Here is a 26,277-nt window from a genome sequence, read left to right on the forward strand (position 1 = left end):
ATGTCCAGGGCCTTCCCAAGGCACGTCGCGAACACACGTTGAGGGAGGACACAGGAGGCACGTCGAGAGACAGCAGTGGAGATTCACGTTGACACACGCAGGCACGTTGACAACGGGGCCTCTCTCTCGCTCTCGCCCTCGCTCCCTCGCGACGCTTGTAACCCCTACTACGAGCACTCCGATGCGAGATAACATAAGACATATTTCCCTCTTGTGTTCCATCTTGCATCAACCTATCTGAGCAGGGGCACGTAACAACAAATTCACTGGTTGGCTGACGGACCTCGCGGGTCCGAAACGCCGACAAAGAGCTAACCAGAAAAGCCCTAATCGGTTAAAAAAGGATTAAAATTGAACCCCACTCATTTTTAGATGTCATTTAAAATTGATTTTCAAGTGTCATTTTGTGGGGACCTCATTGAGATGCTCTGACATTTCTTCCTTTCCACTTTCCCAACTTTACGCCGCGTCTCATCCCCACCTAGAGTCCTAATCGAAAACCCTCGTTTGTTCGCTTGAACAGAAGCCTCCCCCGCCGCACCCGCCAGGCGGCGCGGGCGCGCGGCAATGGCCGCGCAGAACGCTGGGATCATCATCGATTGTCGACAGGCGATGTCCCCCGATCCCCCGGCCGTGGAGTTGGAGGTCATCGGCTCATCTTCTCCGTCCATCACGCCATGTCCCGCTGCAGCGGCGCCCGCCGACGCCGATTTCGATCATGACGGATGCACCGCGGAATTATCTTCTTCAACTGATCGAGAATTACAGGACCATATCAGACAGTGGGAAGGGTCCTATGGGCAGGGTGTACTCCGTAGGATGCCGGATGGTGGCGAGAAGATGCATTCACGTGTCCTCCGGATGAAGAAGGAGCTCGAGCGGCGGAGGGCCAGACAGAGGATGGTGAGGAAAATGTGGACTTCGCGTAATAGCTTCGGGTTTGCTTTAGTGTTTCTCCCTTTCTGTTTTGGGCTTGGTTGATATCAGGCCCACGGACAGTTGAGTTGGTGATTGGTCTGAATCATGGGTAGGATGCCACAAAGATTTCCCAAATGTTGGGTTTTAGTGTAAGATTATGGATGGATGCTGTTTTTTTCGTTGCTTTCAGCGAGCAATTGAAATTACATCTGCAATTAGAATCATCCCAGGAGGAACGAGGTGTCTTTTCCATTTAGAAGAAATAGCCATCCAAATTGAAGTTAGAGAGGTGTACATTTTACTCAGCAAATGGTCTAGGTTCAGTTCTTCAGTGGATAAAATGAGATGTTTGTTTGTTGTAATAAAATTTGGTTTTTTGTTATTGAGAGACTGAAAGATCCGGATGATAATATCATGGATTAGCAATAAAAGATTAAGTGGAGATATAAGCATCTTTCTTCCCACGACGTTGTTTGTTTGGACTTGAAAGGAGAGTTTTTGTTTTTTTGTCAGGATGGCTAACATGAGTAAATAAAAAAGACTACCCTGAGGTTATATATTGCTGTTTCCTGGGCTTGCATCAAGTACATTTGTATTGTTAACTTATTTCATTTCCTCCTATGCAGCAACCCTTATGTTTCCTTTTAATTATGTTAGGATGTCACGCCCTTGAGACAGACAGTGCAAGCTAAGCGTACTGGTGGCAGCAGTGGAGAAATCTACAACTTAAGTAAGATTTATGCATTTATTTGTTGGTTATAGTCCGTTACTTCTTTAGGCCTTGCTGGTTATGGTTTGTGTTTCTTTTTAGGCCTTATTGGTTATGTTCCTTATGTCCAATTGCTTGACATTAGTAAGGTCAGATGAGCATACTGTTTCTGTCATTGGTTTATGTGGTCTCAAATGCTTTAGTGTTGTTAGGAACTTAGGATGACAGGAGCATCCAACATTGTTTACCTCTACTGCAACCATGGTTAAGGTAGAAGGAGGCGTACATCAATTATTATCAAGAGGGCACTGTAGTTCCCATTTTCTATGTGATTTTGCTTTGATTTTAGCAATCTATCGCTTGGTAGATCCTGATAATATCTGAAAGGTAGAAACTGAATGAATTACATATGTTCTTCTTTAATCCAACAACAATAACAAAACCTTTTAGTTCCAAGCTAGTTGGGATAGGCTAGAGTAAAACCCAATAGAACCTTCGTTGGATATGTTCAAACCATCTCAACCGATGTTAGACAAACTTTTATTCAATCGGTGCTACCACTAGCCTATCACGCATATCATCATTCCAGACTTGATCGTTTCTTGTATGGCCACAAATCCAACGCAACTTACGCATTTCCACAACACTTATCTGCTGAACATGTCGTCTTTTTTAGGTCAATATTCTGCAACATATGCCTTAGCAGGCCTAATCGCCATCCTATTAAACTTGCCTTTTAGCTTCTGTGGTACCCTCTTGTCATATAGAGCATCAAATGATTGACAATTGACACCACTTCATCCACCCTGCTTTGATAATATGGCTAACATCTTCATCAATATCTTCGTCTCTCTGTAGCATTTATCCTAAATACCTAAAGGTGTTCTTTCTAGGCACTACTTGACCATCCAAACAAACATCTTCTTCTTCATGTGTAGTGCCAAAACCATATCTCATATAGTTTAGTGTAAAATCATGTAGAAATGTATCCTAGTTCTATTTGATGCACGGCGTTCTAGTGTGATCATTTGACACCTGCTGATTGGGGTAGCTAACTGAACATTGAGTGGCATGCCAGGCTAACTGAGGCACCTCTCAGATAAGCCCAACCCTCAAACTTATAACTGAATTGACCCTAAAGGATAGGAAATAAATGTCGGATACTTGGTAGAAATGATCATCTCATTGTATCCTACTGGAACAGCATAGATTACCAACTGGGATGTTCTACACTTCATTTCAGGGGATGGAATACCGAGTTTGTGTCTTTGTAAATGGTCAACAACCTACCGGCTGCTTGCTGGAGCACTGCAACTTCATAAACTTCTAGATTTCCTTTGTCATGACAGATCATAAGCTCATTAGAACTGTACAAGCTTATAGATCTGCCTGCTGCATGTTACTAAGAATCAGTGTTGAGTATTTCAGCTGATCTGTATGGATTGCCACTTGTTTGTTAGGTCTTATGGTGTTGTGAAATGAATGCATTCTAGCCCTGGTTATTCCAACATCCTCCTTTCTGCTGCCTCCTGCCTTGAGGAAGTTTGTTCTTGTGCAATCAGTCACACTGGTGGCCATTCTTTTTTCAGAGTCTGATGATGAGACCATGGACAGTACGGCTAGCAAACACTATCCAAACTCAAGTTGTACTACATCTACAAAGACCTATACCCAGGTGTGCCTTTATAACTCTGCAGGTTTTTAATGATACATTTTCAGATGTTCTCCTTTCTTAAGATTTACCTTTGTACAGATTTTGTGACTACCTTTCCTGATTGTATGTAGGTTAAGGGAGCTGCATATGAAGAACAAAGTTCTTTAAGCCATGGCAAATATGCTTACCCAAAGAATGGTGGTCAAATTTCAAAAGAGTCGTTGAGGCATCAATCAAAAACGTGCGCTTATCTTCCAAAGAGTACATGCTCTGAACATTTAAATATGGATATCGACAGAAGAAAAACGCCAACTTTAAAGAGCCGCAACGGCAATGTACCTTCCGTCTCCCGCCCTTCCGTCTTCCGCCCCTGTCCCTTCCCCTCCCGGCGCCAACCTCTCCACCAGCCTCACGCCGGCATCCACCCCGGACCCGACGGCCACCCCGTCGTCTTCCATCCCACTTGTGTCGGGACCCGATGCTCCTTGCCGCCCAACTTCCCATGCGGCCAAGATATCTTCCTCTCCTGGCATATTCATCCACCGCAGCCCCCTGCCGGTCTTCACTCTGAAGCCGGCCACCACCTCCGCCCACCACGTTCCGGCGCCAGGATCCTCCACCCACCACGTTCCAGCTTCCCAGACTGGACGCTCAAAATCCCAGAGATGGACCGACGCCAGTGATTACTCGTTATCCTCTGGCGGCTCTAGTCTGGCACCGGATTCCTACAAAGCGGCTGTGCTGTCCTGCTCTAGGAACACAGTTCCCCGTTCTACGTCGGACGCACGGCCGCCAATCGACGGTTCGACGGCGGTCTGTAGACGCGCGGAGGTGTCGTGCCAGAAGCCTGTTGTGAATCTAGACTCTGCTGCGGGCGGGTGGCAGTTGGTAAAGAGTAGGAGAGCGCGACGTTCTGAGCAGGTTTCTCGTCGTAGGTCCCTAGTGGATCTCCGAGGACGATGCTTTAACTGTCTGTCCTTCTCCCACCATGCTTCTTCTTGCTGGCGGCCTACTCGCTACTTCAGGTGCTTCAAGTTCGGCCACCACGCGGCTCTGTGCTCGGTTCAGACTGTAGCTGTGAAGAAGGCGGCAGGGCAGCAACGAGACCAACAAGGGTTGCGTGTTCCGGTGTGGCAGCGGCTGTCCGGAATGGATGGATCTGGTCATCAGGATCTCCAGCGAAAAGGATCGGTGTGGAGGCGGATCACCCCGTCACAGTCGGCAACAGGGACTGAGAGTTCCACACAGCCGGCCCTGATGGCTGCCTCTAGTGGTGCAACTGCCCCGGAGTTGCGCAGCATGAGGAAGAGGCGACGTGCCAAGCGCCGGAGGGGAGCTGTGGAGCAGGCGCCTCTAATATCAGTCAACCACCTTCTATTTGATAGAGCTTCATGGACAGTTCTATCATTCCTAATTCTCTTGGGCACTGCAGCAAACAGTTTGGGAGCATGGTCCTCTAACCTTTTTCCCTGCAGCCAGCGGTCTGTACAGAAAAGGGTTGAGTTGCCATTTCCAATTTCAGTGATTACAACAATGGAAAAGAAACCCTTCATTGTTTCTGGGATCTGCATAGGGAGCAAGGTCCAGGGTTTTTCAGGGTCAGTTTTTGCCATCCACAACCATCTCATTCTTAAAGCCCAGCCAAGTACTTTTAGGCTAAAAATTCCTAGCCCTCCAAGCTCAAGTGAACGACAAACTCTTCCCCATGCCACTAAACGGTGCCCCCTCTAACATCCTTCCTCCCACGCCAAAGAAAACCCTTCCTAATTTTATCAATAGCTTTAAGTGCTCCTGGAGGCAAGTCATCAGCCATGGCCAGATATATAAGCATCCCTGTCATTACAAATTGAACGTGCACCCTTCTTCCAGCCTTGGTCATTAAGTTCGCCTTCCATCCAGGTAGTTGATCTGCTACTTTATCAAGTAGGGGCTGCACCTGATTTCTAGATAGCTTCTTCAGGGATAAGGACAGGCCCAAATATTTGCAGGGGAAGGAGGAAATTTGGCAAGGGATTTGCTCCTGCAGGACTGCTAACTCAGCCTTTCCACAACGGATGGGGAACACACTACTCTTCTGAACATTAGTTTTTAAACCAGATGCCTCTCCAAACAACTTTAGGATGCTGAGCACAACTTGATTTTCACTTTCATTTGGCTGTAAGAAAATAACATCATCATCAGCATATAGAGAGACCCTATGCTGCAGGTGTCTGGAGTATATAGGGGCTGCAGGAAGCCTTCCTCTTCAGCTTTAAATATCAGATGTCCAAGAACATCCATGACTAGAATAAAGAGCATAAGGGACAATGGATCACCCTGCCTCAGACAGAATATTAGCCCCTGGAATTCCATTCAGAAGTACTTGGGATGTGGATGTGGCCATCAAGCCACTTAGGATGTCTCTGCAGATCCGTCCAAAACCCAGCTTTGATAGGGACTTGTAATAAAAATGGCCAAGAAACAGAGTCGAAGGCCTTAGTGATATCCAATTTCAGCAGGACTCTTGGCCTTCTCTGCTGATGTAAAAGTCTGGCAGTTTGTTGCACAAGCATGAAATTATCTTGGATGAATCTTTCTTTGATAAAAGTGCTTTGCCTTGGTGAAACCAAATCCTGAAGCTTTGTAGCCAATCTATTTGCAAGCGCTTTAGTCATTAGCTTGGCAAAGCTATGAACTAAACCTGTGGGTCTAAGGTGCCATTTGGTTTACAAAATGTAACGTAAATGGTAACGGTAATGGTCCGCACTCGATTATCAGCGGTAACAAGTTTGAATAGGCCGGTATCAATTCCTAGTATGGTATCCGATTACGGTTGGACTTAAACAAGCATGATTTAACGTTATCTGTTACTCATTACATTATAAATATGTGAACCAAACAACATCTAAAATTCATCGCCTCCTCAGCCCCCTCCATCTTAGGAATCAGAGTTATGTAACCTGAATTCAATTTGCCAAATTGAGCAAATTTTCTACTCCAAACGGCAGAGAATGCAACCAACACATCATCCTTAATTAATGGCCAACAAGCTTTGTAAAATCTGCCCGTGAAACCATCGGGCCTGGGTGCTTTATCAGATGGCAGTTGCTTAATAGTTTCCCATACATCTTTTTCACTGAATGGGGGATCCAATTCCCCCATGTTGTGTGAAGGCAACCCCACAAAATCCAAGTTAAGAGCTACGGATCTGTCCATCGTTTTACCCAACAAATTACTATAGAACTTGTCCATCAGGTTGGGGGCTGGAACATGTTTTTTGTTGTTGTCATTGATCATTGTTATATGAATAATGAAGTCACTTCTTCATTTACCATGTCATGGTGGAACTAGCATATTTTATAAACCGGTGTGCTTCTCTGACCAAAAAGATTATTATCTGCAGGTGGAACCTTGCCAAAAATAAGGCCTCACCCTTGGAGATTAAAAAGGTGGGTAACCATTTGTTAGCATTAAAAAAATCCATACATTTTGTACGGAGCTATACATTTTCCACTTACCATGTTTCTTAATATTTGCTCCTGAATCCTGATGAACCAGTTGTATGGACAATATTGCCTACATGCCTTAGAGAGCTAGCATTTAAGGTCCAACGCTTTTGCTGCAAATGCACTTTTTTTTTGTTATTTTCCATCCACCAGCATTTATTTTCAACAAAAAATGCAATGATATAAAATCCCAGATTTATTTGAAATAAGAAAAAGCAACCAAACCACGAAGAAAAGCGTACATATGTGAATTGTGGAGTTTAATGCACCAACTCATGCACTCTTGTCTATTGGTTAATAATTGATGCTTCATTGATATCATCACAAAGTTTTCTATTGCTATATGTGCAACTTCAGTTGTGTTGTCCTTTTCAGGATGTAGTTCTGTTGGATGACGATGATGATATAGAGCCTGCTAGATCAGCTGATGTTCAGATATCTAATAAGTGGTAACCCAGCAGTAACATCTCTAGCTGTTTAACATTTGCCATTACATTCTTTTTAAATAACTTTAAGAGTTTAAGATGATGAGCAATTATAGATAGTGTTTCATTAATGAAATTTCACTTGTGTAGGGAGGAGTCAAATATCCACTATCCTTCAAGGTTGGAATCATTCTTTGTCATTGAGGTTCATGTATAATGGGAGATTACCTCCATCCCGTCTGATATCCTTATATTTGTCAACAGCACTGATCCAGAAGCGGTTGAACTGACCTACTCTGACATGAAATGTCTTGAACCAGAAGAATATTTAAAATCACCTGTTATAAATTTTTACCTTCAGTAAGTAATCTTTTCCATTTTCTGTACTCTCTTTTGTCTCCCACTTCTGCATGCATCACTGAATTGCGCTCATGCCTTTGCTCCTGAGATTTCTTACAGCCTGTGGAATGCAAGACTTTAGATGCCACCTAATTGGGTCTAAGTACCATTTTAAAAGCAAAGTATATTCATTTTGTTACTCAGCCTCTGTTGGGAATAATAAGTGGCTGAAATTCAACAACTGAGTTGGTTAGGTGGTTTGAGTAGCACTGCCCAGGTCCTGAGTTCAACTCCCCGTGGGAGCGAATTTCAAACTGGGGTTTAAAAAAAATCTCCTCGTCTGTCCCACGACAAAGCACATGTCTAAGGCCCTGTTTGTTTGAGCTTCTTACCTACTTCTCAGTGTGAAAAGCCAAAAGCTAAAACAAACAACTAGCTTTTGGGTTTAGCTTCTGGAAACTGGAAAGCCAGAAGCTCAGAAAAGCTGAGAAGCCTGATTTTATGGGCTTTCTGTAGCTTACTGAGTTTAGGAAGCTAATACATCACCGAAAAGTTATCATTGACTTCTTAAGGATCAAAAGCCTAGAAGCAACTTTTCAGAAAAGCTCCAAAAGCTGTAGCTCAAACAAATAGGGCCTAAGTCTCGGTCTTGGTCACGGTTGTTCTTATATGGGTTATGATGCCATTATGTAGGGGTGGGGCCAGGGGTTCGGGGGTTTTCTTGACCTACGTGAGGTCTTCTTAAGTACTGTCCGGGAGCTGTCTTATCCCCGTAGTTCAAGCTTTTTTATGTGGAAGATGTTTGTGGCTTTACGACATATCACAAATTTACTAGAGATGTTCCTTCTATCAGGAGCAGAGGAGGGCAGGTGCTACCTGTGCTGCAGCACCACCTGAGCCCTTGAATGCTTAAGTCATTCATGTATTTTGAGCAAGTCTAAAAACAGTTGGAAATCTAGATTCAAATGTTTCAGCACCGATCGAACTAGAACCTACTATAAAGCACCTCCTTTCAGACTTTGCTCGCTCCGCCCATGCCTTCTGTGGTTTATAAACATCCAGTAATGTCTGCCATGTAGGTTTTAATAAATGATATTTACATAACATTCCATCCTGAATATGGTTGTCAGGTACCTCAAGAAGGCAAGACCTCGCAGGGATTTACACATGTTTAACACCTATTTTTATAGCAAACTCGAAGAAGCACTATCCATGCCGGTATGGTTATTGTGTTTCATTGCTATCTTGATTTTGTCCAAGTTAAAGAAATACCATGCTCTTCCACAGCTTGATACCATGCACTGTTTTGCATTAGTTGGCTTAATTGTATTCGCAGAACGAACACTTATCGCTTTCTCACATTTTTAATTCAGCATGTCATCCAGTTCAGGTTTAACTGTAGGAATATGAAAGTGACTATTGTATTGCATAGAGTGATGAGGTACAATATATACACTCAACCCTAACCCTAATGGGCCGGCAGCCCAACAGTGGTGCTGGCCCCCACACACTCACACACACACACACAGTCTAACATCCCCCCGCAGTCGCAATGGGGGCACCACACACGATGAGACTGGAGTAGAGGCCGAAGGTAGGAGCCGACGGGTTGAAATCCCCCCGCAGTCGCAGCGTCGGTATGGTGCGAATGTTGCGGCTGGAGTAGAGACCGATGTGTGCTCCAAGAAGACGATAGCCCCTAGATGTCGAGGTAGCCGAAGTCGAGGTGGTCGTGGTCGGGAGACACACAGCAGAAGCCTGATCTTCGGGAGGGGTCGACGTTCGAGCGTCAATGATCGGCAGGGCGACACAACAAAAGGGCACCGACAGGCTGACCTTCCTGCTTCTTCGATCGTTCGGGCGTCAAGGAGCCCCGCCAGGGAGGCCAACAGCAGCGCACGCGTCTGCGCCGGTCATGGTGTCCGCGCCGCGGCAGAGTAGAAGGGAAACGTCGGATCCGGCCGGGAAGGCCACGGCAGCGACGGATCCAGCCGGGAAGACGCGATCCAGCCAAAGGGACGGCGGATCGAGCCGAGAAGGCCGCAGCAACGTGGATCCGGCCGGGAAGGCCACGGTAGCGACGGATCCAACGAAGGCGATGAAGGGGTGGGCGGTGGGGTGGGTCCAGCCGGGCAGGGGCCTGCGCCGGACCTGGCAAGGGGTGTTGGCGGCAGCGACGACGGGAGAAGCGCGAAGTGGGAGGCGCTGCTGGGACGTCAGCACGAGCAATTAGAGGTGGCTAGCGCGATGACAGGGGCTGCAAAGCGCAGGAGCGGCCTGCAGGCCGGTCGACGGCGGAAGGAGAGGGTGCCGTTGCTAGGGGCGCCTGCTGTGGCGGCGGTGAGGCCACCCACGCCTGGAGTAGAGATCGGCGAGGTCGCCCGCGCCCACGACAGCGGCAGCAAGGCCGAGGAGCGAGCCCGACAACGGATCTGGGCCCGCGAGCAACGCTGTCGCCAGATCTGGATAGACGCCGGGGTGTAGGGGGAGAGGCGGTCAGAGATTAGGGGTGGGTATTTTAAAACCGAAACCCGAACCGAACCCGAATAGACCGAATTGTCGGTCTATTCGGGTTTTCGGGTTCGGGTTCGGTTCCTATATGTGCTATATTTCGGGGTATGGGTTCGGGTTCGGTTCCTAACCTTTAAAACCCGAATAGACCGAATAACCCGAAATATAAAAAGCTCTTAATATGTGATGATATTATTTTATATGATTTATGAACTTATTAGCTAGAAATAATTATATCATCTTAACGATAGTATATATATCTTTGTATGCTAATTTTTATAGTCACTTGTTGTAATAATAGTACTTTCAATTAATTATTCATTGTATATATTTTAACAAAATATACTAGTGTCTCTACAATTCGGGTCTATTCGGTGGACCGAATAGACCGAACCGAAATGGTGAGTCTATTCGGGTTCGGTTCCTAAAATATTTTTGAAAATTTCGGTTCTCATTTTTCAAAACCCGAAATTTCACAAACCCGAATAGACCGAACCGAATTACCCTAATAGACCGAATGCCTAGCCCTATCAGAGATGGCGGCTGGGCTTAGGGCGTCGGAGGGGAGGCTCGGCGGCCGTGGCAGAGGGCCGGCAGAGCGCAAGCTCTGGGGGAGCTAGGAACCGCCGTGAATGCCGCCGACGAGCTGGCCTGGGGCCTAGATAGGGCGCGGGCCGAGCAGGCCCAGGCGAAGGCGAAGGCGGGGCTGGGCATCGCCATGGACCGCAGCGCGACCACGCTCGCGGACCTGTGGGCGGCGCAAGCGGAAGTGGAGTCGCTGGAGAAGGAGCACGCGCGCACCGCGGTCGAGGCGGTGGCGCGGGCGCGGGAGGCTGGGAAGGCCGTCGAGGACCTCGCGGCCGAGCTCGCCACGCTGAAAGGGGAGCTGGAGTCCTCGCGCGCCTCTCATGTCGAGGCGGCTGGGATGGTGGCGGCTGTGGAGCTGGGAGGCCGCCCCCGATTGAGAAGGTTGGGCCTCCCGGGGGCAGCGATGGCAGGCGGCGCTGTGGGGTGGGAGGGAGCCGCCGACGGCTGCAGTGGGAGGTGGGAGACCCTAAACCTAATGCTCTGATACCATGTAGGAATATGAAAGTGACTATTGTATTGCATAGAGTGATGAGGTACAATATATAGACTCAACCCTAACCCTAATGGGCCGGCAGCCTAACAGTGATGCCGGCCCACACACACTCACACACACAGTCTAACATTAACCATACTACCATTTTGTCCTTATTAATACATGTAAAGTAAAATGTGGATTAGATGAATTTGGTTCATGGCATGGTCGCGTTGAGAAGCTACCTGCGCCAGGCAGCATTCCCAGGCATCTAAGATGCCAGGTGTCAGGATCATCTGCCTGGCTAGGCCGTGCCACCAAGGGCATGTTTCAAACACGCCTAGTGCAGAGTCAAGATAACTTCTTTATGCATTTTCCTAGTCTGTTACAATGCTCCTAGCACGCATTTCCTCCAAACTGTACAGATACCTCAATAATCCTTGTAACTTTGATGATGAATACACGATTTGCAAACATCGATAACTTCAAATTCTTTTAATCTCGAGAGCAGGGAATCTACAGTTTACCACAAAACGTTGTATGCATTTCTCTTTTAAAAACAGAGCCTTAATTTTGCTCGTATATTTATTTCATTGCTGTCTAGTGCCTTTTGCAAATTGGTCTAATAATTCCCCTCACTAGGGTCACCATGACTCAGAATTCAGCAAGTTACGGAGATGGTGGAGAGGTGTAGATATTTTTAAGAAAGCGTACATAATTTTGCCGATTAATGAATCGTAAGTTGCTTCTTCTCTGGATATTACTTCAATATTAAATGGTAATCATTTTCTTCTTGGCAACTGTATTTTTGTTGACAGTTAGGCAACAGTTTTTTTTTGTATAACATGTCATGTATATAATGTATATGTCATTATGATCATGCAAATTAGGATGCACTGGAGCTTGATCATTGTTTGCATGCCTACAAAAGAGGCAGATTCTGGGCCAATAATACTTCACTTGGACTCTCTTGGTCTTCACTCCAGTCAAAAGCTTTTTGACATAGTTGCGAGGTATGTTATCACCAGTGTTACAGTGCTAAGAGTTTGGTTCTTGGGACCAGTCTTCTGCAACTTTCTTTAAAAAAGGGCGAACCCAGTGCCGGAGATTCTCACATAAGTGGGATATGTGGAAGGGATAAATCGAGGCAGCTTTCTCCCGCAAATGTGGAGAGGCTAATTCGATCTTGTGACCTGGCGACTCAGTGAGACAACTCCCACCAGTGCACTAGGCGTGTCCTTTGCTGCAATTTTCATGAGTTCCAAATTCCAATATCATCACAGGTATATTCAAGCAGAACGGTGGCACCTAGGGATGGATTCGTCTTATGATATTCCATTTTCAGGGAGGATATGGAGGCGTCTTTCGAAAAATATCAATAGGGAAAAGATTGAGGTAAGAGGCCTGGAATTCTAACCATAGTTACATAGTTAGGGGGTGTTTGGTTCCCAGCTCCTAAACTTAGTCATTTTTAGTCACAAATACCAAACAGTGTGACTAAAATAGGTCTTCCAAATAGGGTTTCTAGGGACTAAAGTTTAGGAGGGTGACTAAAGGAACCAAACACCCCCTTATAATGACACATATCTAATTAGCCCTTTCTAAATACTTGTTATGACTTTGCAGCAGCTCTTTTTTCCCTTCAGTTTTCTTCTTTTTCTAATGCCCCTTCTATTTTCACCTGACAGGTGCCACGTCAGCGTAACGAGTATGATTGTGGCCTCTTTATGCTTTACTATATTGACAGGTTTATTCAAGATGCGCCAGAGAGGTTGACAAAAGAGGGCCTTGGCATGGTACAATACAAATCACACGCTCCATTATTTTTTGTTCGTGCTGACTCCTGACTAGTAACGCACAATATCTGGTTCTTAGTTTGGACGCAGATGGTTCAACCATGAAGAGGCTTCAGCGTTTCGGGGAGGGATACGGGCGCTACTGATTGATCTATTTCATAGTGCTCTAGACGACGATGGACCATCGGAGGCAGAGCTTGAAGACAAGGACATTCAGATGGACTGAGCCTGCTGTTGCTGCTTTGATTGAATATGTAACCTCGTTCACTCCCAAGTGAAGTTTGGCCGTGGAGGGAATGCGCCCCGTTGGCTACACACTTTTGTTTACACGCTCGTTCATTCGGCGGTGGAAATGTACAGTTCAACGTTATCTAAGGGCCTGTTTGGAACCGGATTCAGATTCAACAAAAATATATTTACGAAAAGTTAGCTAAATGGTTTAGGGTTTAGATCAATAAAATCCAGATTCACAAAATGGTGCCTTTAGATTTAACAAAAAAAACAACTTACGAAAAATTAGCTAAATGCTCAAGATCAACGAAATTCAGATTCACAAAATGGTGAAGCTAAAGGCCAAATGGATATATTTGGAGGCTAGATTTACTGTTTTGGTGGAGCTACTCAAGTGGACAAGTGGTGCTTCACCAGCTAAAGTTTAATGAGGTTAGAAAAAATGCTTATACCTATCGCTAGTTTGCTTCTTTCTTTTAACTCTTCTTCCCCACCATGCTTGGCTTTCTTCTCCACAACGTCGTCGCCCTGCCTGCACCGTGAGTCCGTGCTCCACCACCAACCCTAGGTGTGCCTCTTCTGTTGGTTCAACGCTCCTCGGTTGCCTGCACCCTAGACATCCCTCCCTATGCCTCTTCTTGACTGTGTCCATGCTCGTTTCTGCTTGGTCGTGTCCTGGCCATACCTCTCCTCGACCACCTCCACTGGTCACGCTCGTGCTAGCCATGTCCCTTTTCAATCGGCTGTGTTGGCCATGCCTCTCCTTGGCCGCCCACGCTTGCCGTGCCCCTTGGCCGCCTGCGCTTCTCGATCACCCCCGCTGGCTATGCCATGATGTTAGTACCTAGATGCCTAAAGTGACGGGGGGTGGGGGAGGTTAATAACCTATAAAAATTATACTATAATTCACAATTATTACTAGAGCAACAATAATTAGTATAAAAGAGGGTGCAAAAGCATATACTTACCCTTCTATAAGCCTCATAATCGATTCTAGTAGCTTGGTATCTAGTATATATTGAACGAAACTGCTACTAACAAACAAGACATATCAAACAACAAAGAGTAAGTATAATCTGCACAAAACTAGTTGATCAAAACATCATACAACATAAGATTAATATGCTTGCAAGTATAAATACATAGTGTAAATAGAGATGGCAACGGGCACGTACCCGCTAGGTATTGCTTGCCCATAGTCGTACCCGTTAGGATAAAATATGTCCGCTAAAAACCCATACCCGCTAACGGAGTAACGGGTACGTATTGTTTTCCAACCCGTACCCGTATGGGTGGCTGGTACTCGTCGGTTGCCTGTGCCCAACATCAACTATTATCAGCAAGCTGCATGCATCCACAGATCCACTTTTGCAATCAACGACTGAAAAGTGGCGGTGTGTATGCATCCATTTTTACAATAAACTAGCAAAATACTATTAGCCAATTAGCACAAGAAGCTAATGAAACTCCTACCAGCTGCCAGCATGTATCTCATATGTTCGGCTTTGCAGTGTTGCTGTAGTTGTTGCTGCACATTACCATGGAACACTAGCAAAGGCTACAACCGTGGGCTTGCAAGATGGGTTGTGGTGCTAGTTATTGGGCCATAACAAGATGAGTGCCTTTATATTATGCCGGGTTTAAAAAACTTGTGGGTTTGCGGGTTCGGGTGGTATGATCCCACACCCGTACCCGTGTGCCCGCTAGATACAGATTATTACCCATTAAGAACCCACGGGTAATAGATATTAGCATGGACTCATACCCTAATAGAGCAAAAACCCGTCAGGTTTTGGGTGCCTGGTACCCATTGCCATCTCAAAGTGTAAACCACAGGGACAAGAGATGACAAGATATATCCCTGAGGCTTGATTACTTGCTATCAACCAACATCTTCGTTGTGGCAAGTTCAAACTATGTGGTTTGCGTGCTAATTAATATCAAATGGCAAGCCCACAATATGAACATCATAAGGATCACACTATGAAGGCACTCTAATAAGTCATGATTTTACTACTGTTACTCTTTACTAGTCTCCCATAGGAAATAAGCGCAAAAGCCCCTCATAATGATGACCGGAATCAACAACAATCTTCAATAGTTGATCAATTATCCCACATACTCTAGGTCATCTAGATGATGTCAATCACCAAAAGTAACAAGAGCATAACCACCCCAATTCACTCAACTAGTGTCACAAGATGCAACAACTATATGCGATACACTAGGAGCTCTTCAATTTCACTCAAATGATGAACTACAAGATGTAAGTGGATGGAGTGTGTTTCTCTAGTCCTAAGAGGTGTTTTCAAGTGTAACGAGTGAAGGGATAATAATCAAGGCCATCCAAGATGTCTATTTATAGCCCAAGTCTAAATCCAATTGTTACTTCTTTGTGGACATAAATTGGGGGCAGTAGACATGTTTGGTGCACTGCTAGTCCTTGCAATGGATACTCTCGGTGCCTTCTTAACGACTATAAACTAGTCGTTAATATTGTCAGGTATCTAGTGCTCTCACTGAACACGTACGATGCGCGTGGAGTTGAAGTGTATATTTTACATGCTCTTGGAGTTAGACCTATTTGAAAGTCGCCTAGAGGGGGGTGAATAGGGCAAAACTGAAATTTACAAAGTTAATCACAACTACAAGCTGGGTTAGCGTTAGAAATATAATCAAGTCCGCGAGAGAGGGTGCAAAAACAAATCGCAAGCGAATAAAGAAGTGAGACACAAGGATTTGTTTTACCGAGGTTCGGTTCTCGCAAACCTACTCCCCATTGAGGAGGCCACAAAGGCCGGGTCTTTTTCAACCCCTTCCCTCTCTCGAACGGTCCCTCGGACCGAGTGAGATTTCTCTTCTAAAATCAACCGGGAACAAAACTTCCCCGCAAGGACCACCACACAATTGGTGTCTCTTGCCTTGGTTACAATTGAGTATTGATCACAAGAACGAATGAGAAAGAAGAAAGCGATCCAAGCGCAAGAGCTCAAAGGAACACAACAAATCACTCCCACTTAACACTAAAGCTTTTGTGGAATTTGGAGAGGATTTGATCACTTGGGTGTGTCTTGTATTGAATGCCTAGCTCTTGTAAGTGGTTGGAAGATTGAAAGCTTGGATCACTTGAATGTGGGGTGGTTGGGGGTATTTATAACCCCAACCACCAAACTAGCCGTTTGGTGGAGGCTGCTGTCGCATGGCGCACCGGACAGTCCGGTGCACCACCGGACACTGTCCGGTGCGCCACCGGACACTATCCGGTGCGCCAGCCACGTCACCAGGCCGTTGTGTTCCGACCGTTGGAGCTCTGACTGCTGGGCCCGCCTGGATGTCCGGTGGCACACCGGACATGTACTGTAGAGTGTCCGATGTGCCACATCGCGCGTGCCTGACTTCTGCGCGCTCTGGCGCGCATTAATTGCTTCTGCAGGTGACCGTTGGCGCGAAGTAGCCGTTGCTCCGCTGGCTCACCGGACAGTCCGATGTGCACTGGACATGTCCGGTGAATTATAGCGGAGCGGATTCCCGAAGCTGGCGAGTTCAGAGCCGCTGTCCTCTAGAGCACCGGACACTGTCCGGTGTGCACCGGACATGTCCGGTGAATTATAGCGAAGCGCTCTGGAAATTCCCGAAGGTGAAGAGTTTGGCTTGGAGTCCCCTGGTGCACCGGACACTGTCCGGTGGCACACCGGACAGTCCGGTGCGCCAGACCAGGGCAACCTTCGGTTATCCCTTGCTCTCTTGGGTTGAACCCTTTTCTTGGTCTTTTTATTGGCTTAGTGTGAACCTTTGGCACCTGTATAACTTATAGACTAGAGCAAACTGGTTAGTCCAATAATTTGTGTTGGGCAATTCAACCACCAAAATCATTTAGGAAAATAGGTGTAAGCCTAATTCCCTTTCAATCTCCCCCTTTTTGGTGATTGATGCCAACACAAACTAAAGCAAATATAGAAGTGCATAATTGAACTAGTTTGCATAATGTAAGTGCAAATGTTAATTGGAATTGAGCCAATATAACTACTCATAAGATATGCATGGATTGTTTCTTCATTTCTAACATTTTGGACCACGCTTGCACCACATGTTTTGTTTTTGCAAATTCTTTTGTAAATCCTTTTCAAAGTTCTTTTGCAAATAGTCAAAAGTAAATGAATAAGATTTTGCAAAGCATTTTCAAGATTTGAAATTTTCTCCCCCTGTTTCAAATGTTTTTCCTTTGACAAAACAAAACTCTCCCTTGATAAATTCCTCCTCTTAGTGTTCAAGAGGGTTTTAAGATATTGATTTTGAAAATACTACTCTTTCCCTTTTTGAACACAATTAGATACCAATTTGAAAATCATACCAATTGAAGAACTTTTTCTTAAAATTAGTACCAATTGCAAAACCAAAATTTTAAATTGGTGGTGGTGCGGTCCTTTTGCTTTGGGCTCATGCTCTCTCCCCCTTTGGCATAAATCGCCAAAAACGGAATCATTAGAGCCCTTTATAACTACTTTCTCCCCTTTGGCAAATAAAATACGGGTGAAGATTATACCAAAGACAGAGAGATGCTCGGAGCGACGGCGAAGGATGAGTTACGGAGTGGAAGCCTTTGTCTTCGCTGAAGACTCCAATTCCCTTTCAATATACCTATGACTTGGTTTGAAATTTACTTGAAAACACATTAGTCATAGCACATGAAAGAGACATGATAAAAGGTATATGAATGAGCTATGTGTGCAAATCAACAAAAGAAGTTCCTAGAATCAAGAATATTTAGCTCATGCCTAAGTTTGTTAAAAGTTTGTTCATCTAATGGCTTGGTAAAGATATCGGCTGATTGATCTTTAGTATTAATATATGAAATCTCGATATCTCCCTTTTGTTGGTGATCCCTTAAGAAGTGATACTGGATGGCTATGTGTTTTGTGCGGCTATGCTCAACGGGATTATCCGCCATGCGGATTGCACTCTCATTATCACATAGAAGAGGAACTTTGGTTAATTTGTAACCGTAGTCCCTAAGGGTTTGCCTCATCCAAAGTAGTTGCGCGCAACAATGGCCTGCGACAATGTACTCGGCTTCGGCGGTAGAAAGAGCTACGAAATTTTGCTTCTTTGAAGCCCAAGACACCAAGGATCTTCCCAAGAACTGGCAAGTCCCCGATGTGCTCTTTCTATTGATCTTACACCCCGCCCAATCGGCATCTGAATAACCAATTAAATCAAAAGTGGATCCCCTAGGATACCAAAGCCCAAACTTAGGAGTATAAACTAAATATCTCAAGATTCGTTTTACGACCGTAAGGTGAGCTTCCTTAGGGTCGGCTTGGAATCTTGCACACATGCATACGGAAAGCATAATATCCGGTCGAGATGCACATAAATAGAGTAAAGAGCCAATCATCGACCGATATACCTTTTGATCGACGGATTTACCTTCCGTGTCGAGGTCGAGATGCCCATTGGTTCCCATGGGTGTCTTGATGGGCTTGGCATCCTTCATCCCAAACTTGCTTAGAATATCTTGAGTATACTTCGTTTGGCTTATGAAGGTGCCCTCTTGGAGTTGCTTCACTTGAAATCCTAAGAAATACTTCAACTCCCCCATCATAGACATCTCGAATTTTTGTGTCATGATCCTACTAAACTCTTCACATGTAGATTCGTTAGTAGACCCAAATATAATATCATCAACATAAATTTGGCATACAAACAAATCATTTTCAAGTGTTTTGGTAAAGAGTGTAGGATCGACCTTTCCGACTTTGAAGCCATTAGTGATAAGAAAATCTCTTAGGCATTCATACCATGCTCTTGGGGCTTGCTTGAGCCCATAAAGCGCCTTAGAGAGTTTGTAAACATGATTAGGGTACTCACTATCTTCAAAGCCGGGAGGTTGCTCAACATAGACCTCTTCCTTGATTGGTCCATTGAGGAAGGCACTCTTCACGTCCATTTGGTAAAGCTTGAAGCCATGGTAAGTAGCATAGGCCAATAATATACAAATTGACTCAAGCCTAGCTACGGGTGCATAGGTTTCACTGAAATCCAGACCTTCGACTTGGGAGTATCCCTTGGCCACAAGTTGGGCTTTGTTCCTTGTCACCACACCATGCTCGTCTTGCTTGTTGCGGAAAACCCACTTGGTTCCTACAACATTTTGATTAGGACGTGGAACTAAATGCCATACCTCATTCCTAGTGAAGTTGTTGAGCTCCTCTTGCATTGCCACCACCCAATCCGAATCTTGAAGTGCTTCCTCTACCCTGTGTGGCTCAATAGAGGAAACAAAAGAGTAATGTTCACAAAAAAGTGCAACACGAGATCTAGTGGTTACCCCCTTATGGATGTCGCCGAGGATGGTGTCGACGGGGTGATCTCGTTGGATTGCTTGGTGGACTCTTGGGTGTGGCGGCCTTTGCTCTTCATCCTCCTTGTCTTGATCATTTGCATCTCCCCCTTGATTATTGCCGTCATCTTGAGGTGGCTCATCTCTTTGGTCTTCTCCTTCATCAACTTGAGCCTCATCCTCATTTTGAGTTGGTGGAGATGCTTGCGTGGAGGAGGATGGTTGATCTTGTGCATTTGGAGGCTCTTCGGATTCTTTAGGACACACATCCCCAATGGACATGTTCCTAAGCGCGATGCATGGAGCCTCTTCATCACCTATTTCATCAAGATCAACTTGCTCTACTTGAGAGCCGTTAGTCTCATCAAACACAACGTCACAAGAAACTTCAACTTGTCCAGAGGACTTGTTAAAGACTCTATATGCCCTTGTGTTTGAATCATATCCTAGTAAAAAGCCTTCTACAGTCTTAGGAGCAAATTTAAATTTTCTACCTATTTTAACAAGAATAAAGCATTTGCTACCAAAGACTCTAAAATATGAAATATTGGGCTTTTTACCGGTTAGGAGTTCGTATGATGTCTTCTTGAGGATTTGGTGTAGATATAACCGGTTGATGGCGTAGCAGGCGGTGTTGACCGCCTCGGCCCAAAACCGATCCGAAGTCTTGTACTCATCAAGCATGGTTCTTGCCATGTCCAATAGAGTTCTATTCTTCCTCTCCACTACACCATTTTGTTGTGGGGTGTAGGGAGAAGAGAACTCATGCTTTATGCCCTCCTCCTCAAGGAAGCCTTCAATTTGAGAGTTCTTGAACTCCGTCCCGTTGTCGCTTCTAATCTTTTTGATCCTCAAGCCGAACTCATTTTGAGCCCGTCTCAAGAATCCATTTAAGGTCTCTTGGGTATAAGATTTTTCCTGCAAAAAGAATACCCAAGTGAAGCGAGAATAATCATCCACAATAACTAGACAGTACTTACTCCCAGTGTTCGGCTAGGCGGCGCCTAGGCGGCGCCTAGGCGCGCCTAGGCGCTAATCGGCAGCCCACCGCGTAGCCTAGGGCGCTGTGCGCTGTCTAGGCGGGCACATCGCCTAGGTGTAGCTGGGAGCGGGGGAGGGAAGGGAGCTCGGGGCGGTGCACGTCGATGTAGGCGTCGACCTCGGGCTCGGTGGGCGGCCGTCCGTCGGGGAAGGACTCTAGCCAGGCTCGCGCGGAGATCTCCCATGGGTGCGGCGGCCGCGTCGAAGAGGAAGGCGGCGCGGCGGGGGTAACGGTTGCGGAGGGGTCGGGTTTGGGGGCGTGGCCGGGGCGGTCTCACCGGGGCCAGGGGCTTGGGGGTGGAACGGCGCGGGGATGGGGAAGGGCAGCGGCGCGTCCGGCAGGAGAGCGCGCAGCGGGAGGATGGCCTGGGGCTCCGGCATTCGCGGCGGCGGCGGCGGCCGAAGTTAGAGTATCGAGGTGTGGCGGGGACCTGATGGGTTTTGCCATTTTGGGGGTGCTTGTGGATTTGTGTTGCGGGGGCTCGACCATACCAGTAGCAGTAGGAAATATGTGCTCGCGTTGAAGGGGTTAGTACCTATCTATTAATCATTTCAGCAGTACTATGATTCAATTTCAGAACTAAAAATGCTTTTGTTTCTAATTTATATAGTAGTTATATACGTATATATAGTTATATACATAATATATATATAATTTATGGCTATATTACCAAAACGCCTAGAAAAGCGCCTAGAAGCGCCTAAGACCGAGTACTCCCGACTAGGCGCTAGGCAATGGGTCACCGCCTAGATTCCGCCTAGCGCCTAGCTGAACCTTGCTTACTCCCGCCGATGCTTATGTAAGCAATCGGGCCGAATAGATCCATGTGTAGGAGTTCCAGTGGCCTGTCAGTCGTCATGATGTTCTTGTGCGGATGATGAGCACCAACTTGCTTTCCTACTTGGCATGCGCTACAAATCATGTCTTTCTCAAAATGAACATTTGTTAATCCTAAAATGTGCTCTCCCTTTAGAAGCTTATGAAGATCCTTCATCCCAACATGGGCTAGTCGGCGGTGCCAGAGCCAACCCATGTTAGTCTTAGCAATTAAGCAAGTGTTGAGTTCAGCTCTATCAAAATCTACCAAGTATAGCTGACCCTCTAATACTCCCTTAAATGCTACTGAATCATCACTTCTTCTAAAGACAGTGACACCTACATCAGTAAATAGACAGTTGTAGCCCATTTGACATAATTGAGATACAGAAAGCAAATTGTAATCTAAAGAATCTACAAGAAAAACATTGGAAATAGAATGGTCAGGAGATATAGCAATTTTACCCAATCCTTTGACCAAACCTTGGTTTCCATCCCCGAATGTGATAGCTCGTTGGGGATCTTGGTTTTTCTCATAGGAGGAGAACATTTTCTTCTCCCCTGTCATGTGGTTTGTGCACCCGCTATCGATGATCCAACTTGAGCCCCCGGATGCATAAACCTACAAAACAAATTTAGTTCTTGACTTTAGGTACCCAAATGGTTTTGGGTCCTTTGGCATTAGACACAAGAACTTTGGGTACCCAAACACAAGTCTTTGACCCCTTGTGCTTGCCCCCAACATATTTGGCAACTACCTTGCCGGATTTATTAGTTAACACATAAGATGCATCAAAAGTCTTAAATGAAATGCTATGTTCATTTGATGCACTAGGAGTTTTCTTCTTAGGCAACTTAGCATGGGTTGGTTGCCTAGAACTAGATGTCTCACCCTTATACATAAATGCATGGTTAGGGCCAGAGTGAGACTTCCTAGAGTGAATTCTCCTAATTTTGCTCTCGGAATAACCGGCAGGGTATAAAATGTAACCCTCTTTATCCTGAGGCATGGGAGCCTTGCCCTTAACAAAGTTGGACAATTTCTTAGGAGGGGCACTAAGTTTGACATTGTCCCCCTTTTGGAAGCCAATGCCATTCTTAATGCCAGGGCGTCTCCCACTATAAAGCATACTACGAGCAAATTTAAATTTTTCATTTTCAAGTTCATGCTCGACAATTTTAGCATCTAATTTTGCTATATGATCATTTTGTTGTTTAATTAAAGCCATGTGATCATGAATAGCATTAATATCAATGTCTCTACATCTAGTACAAATGGAAGTATGTTCAACAGTAGATGTAGTGGGTTTGCAAGATTTTAATTTTACAACCTTAGCATGCAATATATCATTTTTACTTCTAAGGTCGGAAATTGTAACATTGCAAGCATCTAGTTCTTTAGCCTTAGTAAGCAATTTTTCATTCTCAATCCTAAGGCTAGCAAGAGAAATGTTCAATTCTTCAATTTTAGCAAGCAAATCTTCATTATCATTGGGAATTAAAACATTACAAGCATTTGAATCAACCTTAGCAATAAGTTTAGCATTGTCATTTCTAAGGTTGTCAATAGTCTCATGGCAAGCGCTTAACTCACTAGATAATTTTTCGCACTTTTCTACTTCTAGAGCATAAGCATTTTTAACTTTAACATGCTTTTTGTTTTCTTTAAGAAGAAAGTCCTCTTGGGAGTCCAAGAGATCATCCTTCTCATGAATAGCACTAATCAATTCATTTAATTTTTCTTTTTGTTGCATGTTTAGGTTGGCAAAAAGAGTACGCAAGTTATCTTCCTCATCACTAGCATTATCATCGGTAGAGGACTCATATCTAGTGGAGGATTTGGATTTAACCTTCTTTTTGCCGTCCTTGGCCATGAGGCACTTGTGGCCGACGTTGGGGAAGAGGAGTCCCTTGGTGACGGCGATGTTGGCGGCGTCCTCGTCGGAGGAGGAGTCGCTAGAGCTTTCGTCGGAGTCCCACTCGCGACAAACATGGGCATCGCCGCCCTTCTTCTTGTAGTACCTCTTCTTCTCCTTTCTTCTCCCTTTCTTGTCATCGCCCCTGTCACTGTCACTAGATAGTGGACATTTTGCAATAAAATGACCAGGCTTACCACATTTGTAGCAAACTTTCTTGGAGCGGGACTTGTAGTCTTTCCCCCTCCTTTGCTTGAGGATTTGGCGGAAGCTCTTGATGACGAGCGCCATTTCCTCGTTGTCGAGCTTGGAGGCGTCAATGGGTGTTCTTCTCGATGTAGACTCCTCCTTCTTCTCCTCCGTCGCCTTAAATGCGACCGGTTGTGCTTCGGACGTGGAGGGATCATCAAGCTCGTTGATCTTCCTTGAGCCTTTGATCATGAATTCAAAGCTCACAAAATTCCCGATTACTTCCTCGGGAGTCATTAGTGTATATCTAGGATTGCCACGAATTAATTGGACTTGAGTAGGGTTAAGGAAAATAAGTGATCTTAGAATAACCTTAACCATTTCGTGGTCATCCCATTTCTTGCTCCCGAGGTTGCGCACTTGGTTCACCAAGGTTTTGAGCCTTGTTATACTCCTCTCGACTTAGAGAGGCGAGGAGTATCGTTGTGGCTTGGGAGTTGAAGTGCTCGATTTGGGCCACCTCGTCCTCATCAAAATCCTCATCCCCTACGGATGGTACCTGTACACCAAACTCAACAACATCCCATATACTTTTGTGGAGTGAGGTTAGGTGAAACCGCATTAAATCACTCCACCTAGCATAATCTTCACCATCAAAAGTTGGTGGTTTGCCTAATGGGACGGAAAGTAAAGGCGTATGTTTAGGAATGCGAGGATAGCGTAGGGGGATCTTACTAAACTTCTTGCGCTCATGGCGCTTAGAAGTTACGGAGGGCGCGTCGGAGCCGGAGGTGGAAGGTGATGAAGTGTCGGTCTCGTAGTAGACCACCTTCCTCATCTTCTTTATCTTGTCGCCACTCCGATGCGACTTGTGGGAAGAAGCTTTCTTCTCCTTCCCCTTTCCCTTTTTGTGGGACTCTTCCGATGAAGCCTTCCCGTGGCTTGTAGTGGGCTTGTCGCCGGTCTCCATCTCCTTCTTGCCGTGTTCTCCCGGCATTACTTCGAGCGGTTAGGCTCTAATGAAGCACCGGGCTCCGATACCAATTGAAAGTCGCCTAGAGGGGGGGTGAATAGGGCGAAACTGAAATTTACAAAGTTAATCACAACTACAAGCCGGGTTAGCGTTAGAAATATAATCAAGTCCGCGAGAGAGGGTGCAAAAACAAATCGCAAGCGAATAAAGAAGTGAAACACAAGGATTTGTTTTACCGAGGTTCGGTTCTCGCAAACCTACTCCCCGTTGAGGAGGCCACAAAGGCCGGGTCTTTTTCAACCCCTTCCCTCTCTCAAACGGTCCCTCGGACCGAGTGAGCTTTCTCTTCTCAAATCAACCGGGAACAAAACTTCCCCGCAAGGACCACCACACAATTGGTGTCTCTTGCCTTGGTTACAATTGAGTATTGATCACAAGAACGAATGAGAAAGAAGAAAGCGATCCAAGCGCAAGAGCTCAAAGGAACACAACAAATCACTCCCACTTAACACTAAAGCTTTTGTGGAACTTGGAGAGGATTTGATCACTTGGGTGTGTCTTGTATTGAATGCCTAGCTCTTGTAAGTGGTTGGAAGGTTGAAAACTTGGATCACTTGAATGTGGGGTGGTTGGGGGTATTTATAACCCCAACCACCAAACTAGCCGTTTGGTGGAGGCTGTTGTCGCATGGCGCACTGGACAGTCCGGTGCGCCAGCCACGTCACCAGGCCGTTGGGTTCCGACCGTTGGAGCTCTGACTGCTGGGCCCGCCTGGATGTCCGGTGGCACACCAGACATGTACTGTAGAGTGTCCGGTGTGCCACATCGCGCGTGCCTGACTTCTGCGCGCTCTGGCGCGCATTAATTGCTTCTGCAGGTGACCGTTGGCGCGAAATAGCCGTTGCTCCGCTGGCTCACCGGACAGTCCGGTGTGCACCGGACAGTCCGGTGTGCACCGGACATGTCCGGTGAATTATAGCGGAGCGGATTCCCGAAGCTGGCGAGTTCAGAGCCGCTGTCCTCTGGAGCACCGGACACTGTCCGGTGTGCACCGGACATGTCCGGTGAATTATAGCGAAGCGCTCTGGAAATTCCCGAAGGTGAAGAGTTTGGCTTGGAGTCCCCTGGTGCACCGGACACTGTCCGGTGGCACACCGGACAGTCCGGTGCGCCAGACCCTATGTTAGTCCGGTGGGCCTTCGGTTATCCCTTGCTCTCTTGGGTTGAACCCTTTTCTTGGTCTTTTTATTGGCTTAGTGTGAACCTTTGGCACCTGTATAACTTATAGACTAGAGCAAACTAGTTAGTCCAATAATTTGTGTTGGGCAATTCAACCACCAAAATCATTTAGGAAAATAGGTGTAAGCCTAATTCCCTTTCACTATTCAAACGTTAGGTCGGGCCGGGTTCGGGTCGGGTCAAGGTCGTATTGTGGGTCGTTCTGCATGGTCCGTGCATAGTGTCGGGTCGGGTTGGCCCATGCCTCCATGTTGGACGTGTCGGGTCGGGTTTTTTCGGGTTGGGTCGAGTTCTGGGTCAAAAATTTATTGCTCGTATCCGATCCGTGGATTGTTGCAGGTCAAAAACTACGACCCGTACCTGCTCGTCGCATTGGTCGGGTTATGTTTGTCGGGTCGCATGGCCCATGCTCAGGTCTACTTGGAGTGTAGTGTTAGGTGTGGTATCGAGTGCCACAATAGATTATGTTGTACCATAAAACTAAAGTACATGGTTGACATGCTCTTTGAGTGTTTAGTCTGGTGGGCAATTCAGTGTCTCATTGGACATATCTAGTATGCATCAGACTCAATGGTGCATTGTTGAAAACTATGCAACGTGTACCAATCAACTATGTATTTGTTGTCCATGTCTG

At 45.9% G+C, this 26,277-nt stretch overlaps 1 protein-coding gene across 1 annotated transcript; it reads left to right on the forward strand.

Moving 5' to 3' along the window:
- Positions 1-531: 531 nt before the first annotated feature.
- LOC100278454 (Ubiquitin-like-specific protease 1D) lies at positions 532-13,288 on the forward strand. Its single transcript, NM_001328160.1, has 14 exons — positions 532-903; positions 1,576-1,648; positions 3,217-3,302; positions 3,413-3,522; positions 6,664-6,709; positions 7,142-7,215; positions 7,342-7,371; positions 7,456-7,551; positions 8,661-8,748; positions 11,744-11,838; positions 11,992-12,114; positions 12,385-12,496; positions 12,790-12,897; positions 12,977-13,288. The coding sequence occupies exons 1-14, from the start codon at positions 568-570 to the stop codon at positions 13,121-13,123; spliced, it is 1,524 nt and encodes a 507-aa protein (NP_001315089.1). The 5' UTR covers positions 532-567; the 3' UTR covers positions 13,124-13,288.
- Positions 13,289-26,277: the final 12,989 nt, after the last annotated feature.

This window comes from Zea mays, chromosome 3 (assembly GCF_902167145.1).
Source record: "Zea mays cultivar B73 chromosome 3, Zm-B73-REFERENCE-NAM-5.0, whole genome shotgun sequence".
In the NCBI taxonomy this organism is placed as follows: Eukaryota; Viridiplantae; Streptophyta; class Magnoliopsida; order Poales; family Poaceae; genus Zea; species Zea mays.